The sequence below is a fragment of the Coenobita brevimanus genome, chromosome 33 (genome assembly GCF_032717465.1).
Source record: "Coenobita brevimanus isolate Jiangsu-jjx chromosome 33, ASM3271746v2, whole genome shotgun sequence".
NCBI classification, from domain to species: Eukaryota; Metazoa; Arthropoda; class Malacostraca; order Decapoda; family Coenobitidae; genus Coenobita; species Coenobita brevimanus.
In genome coordinates this window covers 38,998,895-39,009,542 of record NC_136986.1, presented here as the reverse complement: position 1 = coordinate 39,009,542, position 10,648 = coordinate 38,998,895, and the positions used below count along the sequence as shown (strand labels likewise).

Here is a 10,648-nt window from a genome sequence, read left to right as displayed (position 1 = left end):
AGGGTAGACACCCATAGCAGCAGTACCTCGATTGGGTGGATGGTGAGCACCCTGAAGAGACTTGCCTATAAAAACACAAAACTCTGACCCACCTTATGTAAAAGGACTACCAGTTTAGCCTTGTTCTGGTGATGATGTTACCAATACTTATCTGATCATAATTCAGTGGGGTAGTTTTGTCCAGGAGAGTCGTGTCATTCATCCTGTGTCTGTGCCCTGGTTCTGTCATCCCATTTATCTTGCACTGGTGCCGAGAGTCAACATCGTGGGCTGCGGAGCCAGGGCAGTATTGCCAGGTGTTTTGTCAGTGGCAGGGTCAGCGTGCAGGGAGTGAATTTAGGCACACCTCCCCATGCAGCATCCCTTGTGACATAGAAAACGCATGGTTTTGTTCCAACTGGGTATGGGGTCAGTGGTACATCATATGGCAGTGGTAGTGTTGCCCGCTCTTCTGAGGATCCAAACTTGAATGTAATGGTGCCCGTCAGTAATTTTGGTAGAAGCAGCACACGAACCTGATAACTGAGCTTTGTAATTCTGGACCAACCAGATACCTCCCCCCCATGCTGCTTTGGAGAAGTTGTGTGAGGTGAAAATGAAGTACTCTGCAGCAGTATCATCCCTGATGGGAGCATATGTCTTGATGTGTGGCATGTGACGAGTCAGCTTCTTTTTGTCACTTCGCCACGTGTGGTATAGACTGGCTCCACGTTTGGACACTATACTTTGCTTGTGAGAGAAACAGGCCACACCCTGCATGCCATCCTTCAGTGCAACTCCTCGCATCATCTTCACTCGGGAAGATGATCTTAACTGCTCGGTCCATCCCTGGGGCCTGATCTAACCCCCAGAAACTTGCTGCCCACTCTCCCATTAACCATGATTGTGCACTAGGCCCCAAACTCCTAATTGATGATATCAGGGCCACAATGGGTGAGGTTACATGAACAGAGTGCTGCTGTAAAAGACTCCGTACTTTCATATGGCCCCTCTTTTCACAATCTTCGTCTGTGTGGTCCCCAGGGATGCTGCAAATGAGGGCAGCGCTGCACACTGAGAAATCATGGCTTCTTACAATTTCTGCCCATCTGGAGCAATTGCAGAACTGATAGGGGAGCAGGTAGTCTATGAGGTCCTGTTTAAAGCTGGTAACTGACTCCCCATCTGTCCTTGGTGCACCTTCCTCCAGGGCAGGAAACGGGGGTGAGATGCGAAACCCGTTGATGAACTGGCTGGGCAGCAAGTTGGAAGTGTGGACGACAAGCCTCAGTCCTTCTTTGTATCGAAACATTGTGATTTTAGTGTGGTGGGTTGCATATGTTACTCAGACGGACCTTAATTTCTGTGATGTGTGAATGATGAGCTGGCACGTATGTATCGCTCCTCAAACACGTTGAATAAAGGACTGTCAGTGGGAGGCGGAGGACTCTGCAGCATGGTACTCCTTGGTCATGTAATCGATGTCGACGGTACAGGTGAATTGTGCTGACTCAGTGTCCCCATTGCTGAACTCGGCAAGTCAGCAAAGGTGAGGCTTAAAGGGTTAGCTTGCCTTCTGGAAACTTGGTTTAAAAATAAACCAATTGGCTCACTGTCCCTCAGTTGTGCCACAAAGGTTGACTGGGCAGGTTGTGTGCTTGCAGAGGGCTGTATTGGTTATTGCTGCTGGTTGAGGGCAGCTGCTGTGCAATTGACACATCTCTCGTACTTGAAGTGGAAGGTTGTGGCAACAGCTTCTTGGCAGGTGATTCTTCTGGGTCTGGCTCTGCCTGTTTCCACTTTGTTGAGACCGGGATCACATTAAGGTCTTTTTTTTTCCAGTGTGTCTTCTTGACATGACCCAAGCTGCCCATCATTATTATTATTATTATTATTATTTTTTCGAATGAAGTACTTTATCTGTTAAATTTCATATGGGAAATTACCACAAATATTGCCAAGGCCAACTACAATATATAAGAAAATATTGATTCCGCTATTATTGTTTAATAATACCAGAGGAAACTACCAGGTTCCTCGGTCTATATGTAACAATTGTTTATAGTTGGAACCCAGTTTAGAAAAAAAAAATGAAAATAAACAGAGCGATGTACGCAGTGGGGAGTTGGGGTGGGAGGAGGAATGCTCTTGGATGTGGTTATAAGAAATGGTACCCCTCATGGGATGTTTAATGTTTTGTAATGTTAAGTAATATTTCGTAATATATAAGTAATGTTTATAGTCAGGTCTATATAATTAAAACTTCTATCTCTCTGTTGCCAAACGCCGTAATCCCATAAGGGGTGACCACAAGAAAATTGCCTCCATGTCACCCTGTCCCCTGCCATGTCACTGACTTCCCCACATCCCACACACCCCTCTCTCATATACCTCTCCACTCCATCCCTCTATCTCATCCTTGGTCTCTCCCTCCCTCTCCCCCCCCCCCTCCTCCTCAGTCACACTCGTTAGTCTCTCACTCTCAAACTTCTATGGAAAAAATGTTAATCTGAAATGCATCCCTTATGTATATATATATAAAGTTCTGATATTTTGGAAGGCACTCCTGGCCATTTAGAGAGGATGGCGAGTGAGAGATTAATGAGGAGAGTGTAAGTGAGGTGGAGTGGAGGGGGAGAGGGAGGGGGAGGTCGAGGATGAGTGATGGAGTGGAGAGCTATGAGAGAGAGGGTTGTGAGCTGGGAGGGCAGTGAAATGATGGGGGACAGGGCAACATGGAGGTGATTTGTTTGTAGCCACCCCTTACAGGATTAAGACATCTGACAATTGATAAACAGACTCTGGCTTATAAAGAGGACAGACTAAGTGGATTAATTATAAATACGTTTGATATTGTTTACCACTTAGATGTGCAGATGGGTTTTACAATCTATTTTCTGACGTAGCTGCAATTTCATTTTTTCGGGCCAGACAAGGAGAGGAGAGCAGAATTTACCCTACACGTCTGGAGTTACGAGGGGAAATAGATCGTAAATGTGAATCCCTTTTAAGATTTTAACCCTTGACCCCATGTGCCCCGTCAAGATTTAAAATAAGTTAGATTAAATTGAGATCACATTGAGCTACCCAAGTGCTTAAATTGAGCCACTTAAATAGGTGAATTAAATCTAGTATGTTAAATAAATACAGCAGGTTAAAGTTAGTGTGTTATATTGAGCAAGTTAAATTGAATTAGTTAAATCAGGTGAAATAAGGCCGCTATATCCCTGCATAAAACCTCCAGTATTTAGACTATGAGAGAGAGGGGTGTGAGTTGGGAGCAGGGCAGTGAAATGGCGGGGGACAGGGTGACTTGGAGGCGATTTGTTTGTGGCCACCCCAAACGGGATTGAGGCGTCTGGCAATAGATTTAGACTATAGTACTTTACATAAAATAATCATAGTTTTTGGTACTGATATCAGGAAAATTCAGTCTTGTTTCCCTCAGTACTTAAGTGTGGGTGATCCGGTCTGCTGGCTTGGAGGGGGAAGGGGTCGAGGGTTGAAATTATGCGTAAACATCTCATGAGGTGTTAGCCCTTGTATAACTTTGTTTATTTTTTACTGCTGAGTGTATGGAGAGAGAGAGAGAGAGAGAGAATCACTATCACAATCATCATCATCCTGACCCTAATGGCAGTACAGGTGGGTCCTGTTATACAGTCATGTGCCGCATAATGTTTATTTGTTTTAACATCTGGGGATGCATAAGAATGGGATGTAGGGAGTGTATGCAGCCACAAAGCAGTGTTGCTGCGTGATGGCCAGCCAGTACCCCAAAACAATTCAATTACTCTGCCCACTGTACGATATACATGTATAATCTATACAGATACACAGTAATACTTTTCATGTCTTAAATTTTGTTCTTTTTTTCCCAACTTAAAAGCCATAAAAAAATATAGCAACTAAAAAGCAGTAAAAAGCTACTAACAAGCAGTATAAAGTTTACCGTATAACAGTGTCAACACCAAGTGCAGGCAGCCACATTGTCAGGTATTTTATAAGCTATGTATTATTGTCATAATGTAGGCTTCTTATACTGTATTGTACTTAAAAGTAATATACAGTACAGTATATACCATATACCTGTATATATAGTACAGTCATCCCTTAACATCTGTGTTTTTAACATACATGGTTTTAAATATCTGCGAGTGGATATAACTTAAATATCCACAGGTGGATACAGTACCGGGGCTGGATTTACTAAAGCATTTTATCTAACTGAACTCTGCTGACACTGTTCACTGCATTGTAACATTGTCCCAGGCACAGTTCATGGCTGTTTTAGTGATGGTATTATCCAATGAATCAAATGTAACACTTCGTTTTGGCCACTTCATTGATTTATGCCATTAATTCATCAGGGGTAAAGTAAGGACAGGCTGGGAATATTTTTCTTCCATGTACCCTAGATGGGCTGGTCTTGGCCGGTTTGCTGCCCCCCCCCCCCCATCTCCTACTGCTTGAGCTGGTCTAAACGGGTTTGCTTCCCTCCCCCCACCCTCTCTTAAGTAATACAAAGCAATACACAGTCAAAACGCACTGAAATCATACCAGAGTGGCTGAAAGTGTTATACAGTATTTTGAATCACTGTAATAAAAGTGATTTTGTGATATTTTTGCGATAATCAGAGAAGTTATGATGCTAAGCACATTAACTAGTGAACATTTTTGCAGTTGCAAACTGCGGCAGTGCTATGAAATGACTCATGACATTATATCAAAAGCTTTATAAAATTAAGTGGCAATAAATCATTCATAAAGTTTGAATAAGTTTATAATGATTTTCCTCACATTGTTGCTGTTCCGCTAAAGTCTATTGTAAACTCTGGAATATCTTAACAGAATCATGGGAGACTGGCTAGAAGTGTTTTATTTTTATTATTATTGCAGTTACTATGATAAGGTAATGTGACTGTAACCCTATTTTGTATGGAAAAAATCTTGTGGTTTGGTGAAAATTTCCACCTCCCGGGGCTAATTCTTGCATCAGCCAAAACACACCTTGTATTCTTTCAAATCGTTCTCTGTGCTTGGAGTGCCTATGGACATGCAGTTTGTTTCAAATGATAGTTAAGGTTGACGTTTGTGTGACAAAAATTTTAGCTCAAGATAAACGATAAGTGGGTTACAACGCAATTTTTTTCCAATTTCCTCACAATGAGCGCAGTCATAATGTTGTTATCACAGCCACTGCAGCCAAAGGGTTAAGGGGTGTTTTTAAGGGGGGCAGTAGATATCTGCGGATTTTTAACACGTGGATGTCTGTTACCTAACCCCTGTGGATGTTAAGGGAGCACTGTACAACATACAGTACAGTGCGTAAGTTATGGTGGTTGCTTAATGTCCAGATCACTGAACATCCTATTTTTCTGAATGTATCATGGACGCCAAGCAGCGCATGGCTGTGTAAGTAGGATATCCTAATGGAGGTCTGCTTGAATACTGGAAACTTGTATAATGGATTTGGGGAAAAGAAAAGTATTGCGGAAATTGTGTAACTGATTTAGGAAAAAGAAAATTGCGAAATTTATGTAATGGAGTACATAGGGAAGAGGGGGATTAGGTTAACCCCCCATCCCGACGTTTTCTTGGCAGTGGTACGCCCCAGTTCCGACTCCCCCCCCCCCCTCACATCCATTTTTGGTGAGAAACATCGAAAATTCATAGAGAAATCGCTCACCTGAGGTTTAAAATACTCGATCCAGGTAGGAGTACCTCCTTACCTTACAGGGTTTTCTATCAGGCTGTCTGCAAAGAAAACTAGTTCTATGGGAGGATAACTATTTCACACTACTCATAAACGGTATTTATTTGGTACGAATTTATATGTAGTACGAGAGTATATTGGTTTTCAAACAGTAATATAGGCATTATAAGCATTGTTTCACTCACTAACTCATCACCATACCTGACCTTTTTTTTGCCACATTACCTGATCATCATTTCTGACTGTTTCTTCCTCTAATGTTTGTCCTCCACATTGTCATCGATTGGGGGAATCACTCTGGCTCTGAATTTTGTACCGTGGCACGACATGGCTTTACTGGCCAGGTCACTGATAACACGTGAATTGCTGAGAAAAGGGCTTGCAGGGGGGGGAGGAGGTCATGCTGGGTAAGGCATTGTCCCTGCCTGGCATCTTGTAGAGGAAGGTGTCCTGTGTATACGTGCCAAAAATCACTCGTGAAAATTGAAAATTGTGCAAATTAGGTACCTTGCAATGTTGCCGCGTTAATTTACGTCTCCGGGATATGAGTGCACATCATGCGAGGACATGAATTCACGTCTCCGGGACGGGACGGGTTAACTGACTATACGCACATCACCACATTTGGGACTAAGTTGCCCATTCTTGTATAATCAGTTTCTCGAATAGCAAATGCTTGTATAACAGGACCCACCTGTGCTTGTAGCCCCAGATTCACCTTAACATGAACCTGGTGGACTGTGCTGAGGTTGCCCCCATCGACTATCCACTCTTGTCTTTTTGAAGGACAGGGATAGAGTTAAAGGTCTCTGCATAGCCAAGCAACTCCACTGCTTGACTATATTTGCGCCACTGTGAAAAGGCAGTGCTCTCCAGCACCATCCTAATTCTCACCGGGGGGGGGGGACCGGCATGCTAAGTGAAATAGGCCACAAAATATTTACATAATTCTAGTATCAGTAGTTGTCAGCCCTAGGAAAGGCACAAGCTGGCCAAAACCATTTCTTAATTTTATGCAACCATCATCACAATCTAAATTCCAGTTCCCACTAAAATGAAGTGTGGTAGAATCCAGAAACAAGGTGGGAAAAAAAGGGGGGGATGGGAGTTGAGGGAAGCATACAAAGTGAGAATAATCAACAGCATGCTCAGCAAAGTGGACCATCTACTCATACATATACCAAGTGTTCAGAATTCCAAGTTACAGTCAAAGAGTAAACTAGAAATTATCATATACAATGCCCAAAGATGTAGTAATAGCTTTCATTACAGTCGTACACATTCGGTCCAGTTAGATATATTATAGCCACAACCATTTGATTGTATTTAGCTTTTGGTGAACTTTGAATTGGCCAGGTTATATACAGCCTTCATTACTAGATGTTTGTCCAAAGTTCAATATAATTGTCTGGCAGTAGCAAAAATAAAAGAAAGTACATCACTGGATGAAAGGGAACCTGCTCCAGTGGATTTACATTTCATTGTATTCTTGCTACGCTCAGATGATACTCGGCATGGGAGTCTCCTTTTTAATTATAGTGGTTACATACAGCATTCATTAACCATTCTTGTTACCTTCATACAATATTAATCATAGGAAACTAGGGGTATTGTTATGTGTAATTTGTTTGGTAGGAGAGAAACAAAATAGACTTCAAACTGGAAGGGTTACAAATAGCCTTTATTAACCCACACACTAGGAGAAACCTTTCAGAAGCTGAATAAAATCAGGAGACTGCAGGAATATACTGTTAAGACATCACTATGTTGAATGAGTTAAAATTGTGTAGGGCAATATCTCGGAATTTCTCATATTTTGTACTTACACTTTCAGGGTATGCCTTTCCCAGTTATAGTAGTTAAAGAATGATTAAAACTTGATTGCATATTGTATTATGTAACATATCATCTCTGCTTCATTATAGTTGGTCCATCCTAACTTGGCAGAGATACTAGTCTTTTTCAAGGTTATATCTATCTTAGTTGCAGAATAAAACTATACTGTGGCTCTGTATCCATGTCACAGCACTCTGCTGCTTTACTCAGACTCGAATATGAAGTCCGTTTGGGTGGGGCCCACGTGGGGGTTCCCCTCCCCACAGCACTGCCAAACCAATTCTCTCTCTCTCTCTCTCTGATTGAATTGATTGAGAAAGATTTTATGTGTTTTGTTTTCTTCTATATTTCGACTTTTTTTTTCCACACCACCTTTGAGGTAAAAGTCTTGTGCATTTTTTTTTTTTTTTTTTTTTTTATAAAGGTTTCTCCAGTAGGCCTAAGTCCTCTCTCTGATCTTTAATCAGACAATTCATCATTTGAGCTTTCTGATATGTTGATTAAGAATGAATCCACAAAATGGTCGACTGCTATGTCTTGCTGTGACTCTTGCAGTTGTACAGCTTGCCGCACTGCTTTCATCCAGTTATGCGGTGTGACATGATTCAGAGCTACTTTGGTAAGATGTTTAAGATCAGCCATTTTGAAGGTGTTCGCCTTGGCTGTATAGGTCTTCACTTGAGCCCAAATGAGCTCAGTAGGGTTGCATTGACAATGGTACAGTGTAATCTAGTGACCCGATGCCCTGCTTCTTCAGCAATTGTCAGTTGTATACTTTGTGCCCGTATCAAACTTCTTGGCAAGCTCATACAGCTTGTGATTTAATAGATCGTCGCTGGGCTGTACTTCTTTATAAGCCAGTCCCTTATGTTTGATTTTCTCCAGGACGATTTTTTTTTTTTCCAAGTTGGATTGAATGATAGGAAGCGTTATCCATAACAGTTGCAGAGTTTGGTGAAATGTTTGGTAGCAGATGAATCTTGAACCAGTCTTCGAAAAGTGTTGAATTCATCTGATTATGGTAGTCCCCATCGTTTTTTGCTTGAAATATCAACTCAGCATTGTTAACAAAGCCATTTCTCGTTCCAGCATGCACAGTAATCAAACGACTTCCTTTTCCAGTTGGTTGCTCTATTCCAGTGGCTTGTGGGGATGCAGTGTCAGTCCAACATTTTCCAACTGTATAATTTTGGTTCACCCAAGTTTCGTAAAGATACACAATGTTCTGGGAAGACTCTTTGACCTGCAGTATTTCTCTCAAAAATCTGGTCCAAGCTGCTGCAACATCGCTCCTTTCCATAAGGAACTTTTAGCCATCAACTTTTACAATTTTGAAGCCCATCTGCAAGAGAATCCTGTGAAGACTCACTGCTTCCGTTGAAAGATGTGTTTTCCTTGAGTTCTTCATTAATTTTGTGCCTTTCATTGCATCCCAGGACAGTTCTTCTGACCACACGCTTGTCGAAATCGTCGAGATTCGTTACAGTTGCACTGCATTTCTTAGTTGGTGATGAGAATGCAGGGTGTTTTGGTGACATTTGTGTCACAAGCTTTATTAAAATTTAGAGCAGATTCTTTGGACTGTTTGTTCGCTTTGGCTGTGCGAGCAACTGCTGTTGAAGGTGGAATTATAAAGTCTTCAATAGCCTTTTCTTCTAAAAAATACTTGTTCACATTGTAAATAAGTTCTTTCTCCTAACTGTGGAGCACATGAGAGCGAGTCGGAGTAGCTGCCATCGTGGATGGGGACCGGGGAGGAAGTGACCGTTCACCTGTAGTCTGAGGTGGTGACGAACATAGTGTCCTTGACCTCTGGCAACGTTGGAAAGTGACGTTGTCACGTGGTGTGGAATTTATACAAATCATTGCTATTATCCTAAAAAGCGACACATTCATAGCACTATATAGCCTTATTTAATATATTTAATAAGTACAGATTATTTAAGATTATTTAATACACAATTTCAAATAGTTAATAGCTGACATATGACAGAGAGAGAGAGAGAGGTACTGGGGTTGATGCGGCAGGGTTGTATAGAGGGAATCCCCCCGCGGGCCCCATCCAAATGGACTTCATATTTGAGTTTGACTATAGCACCATATCCCAGTGTTAATCTCTTGTAGTAGCTCTGCATTCAAGATGGAGAGGTGACAATTTTAAGCCAGGTTAAAGTGGACATCGTTTAGGGTTAACCCGCCGCGTGCCAGTGCCATTTTAAAATGGTCTGACATAACTTTGCGGCCAGTGCCAGTGCCGTTTTAAAACGGTGTAAAATAAAAACATTCACTGTGACTGCATTTTTCAAGATTCGCGGGTAAAAATTGGCAGGCATGTAAGGTAACTGGCTCAGTCGGTAGAGAGTTGGTTTGCAGTCTGGGTTCAAATCCCCGCTGGGGCAGGGAACAGTTTAAGGATTTGAATTTCATAAATATCAGACTTTACTGATCTACCAGATGACCTGCTGACATGTCGTAAAAAACCCCCCGCTAATACCAATACACCAGTCCTGTATGAGACAGTCCTAGCATGTATTCAGTATGGTCGGTGGGTGTTATGCGCCGAAGAGGTGACATGTAGAGGTTTGAGGTACATAGGAGGACTACTGGGCCCTGAAAGCAGGCTGTGAAGCCTATGCCCAGAGTCTGTCATAAAAAAAAAAAAAAAAAAAAAATCCCCCCAGGCTGCCAAGGCCATACACTCACTTGCTCCCCTCCTCACGCTCACTCTGCCTCACTCTTCCTGTGTGCCTCACCCAGTGCTGTACATAGTGATGGCATTTTGTAAATATTTTCATGTAAGTGTAAGTTGTAAATATTTTCTGAAGTGTAAGGACTATATAGTGAAGTAGAGTTGTAAATACCTTCTTGTAAGTGCCAGGACTGTACGCCATGAAGTCAGGCTGTACCTGTTTTCAAGTAAGTGTAAGGTGTAGCTGCTTTCTCACGCTCACCATGTACGTGAGGGAAAGCCATTTTCTGTGTAAGGTATACTCAGGTATTTATGCTGGGAAGGTATAGCAATGTTCAGTACACTTTTCTGATCACTTATTACTTCAGCATCTATCACAATTTGCGTGTCTTTCTCACTGTGAATGCATTATCTTACTATCTATCTAT

At 42.0% G+C, this 10,648-nt stretch overlaps 1 protein-coding gene across 1 annotated transcript; it reads right to left on the bottom strand.

The window, feature by feature from the left end:
* Positions 1–676: 676 nt before the first annotated feature.
* On the bottom strand, positions 677–1,291 carry LOC145395863 (tyrosyl-DNA phosphodiesterase 1-like). The gene has a single exon (XM_080269388.1). The coding sequence runs from the start codon at positions 1,289–1,291 to the stop codon at positions 677–679; it is 615 nt and encodes a 204-aa protein (XP_080125514.1).
* Positions 1,292–10,648: the final 9,357 nt, after the last annotated feature.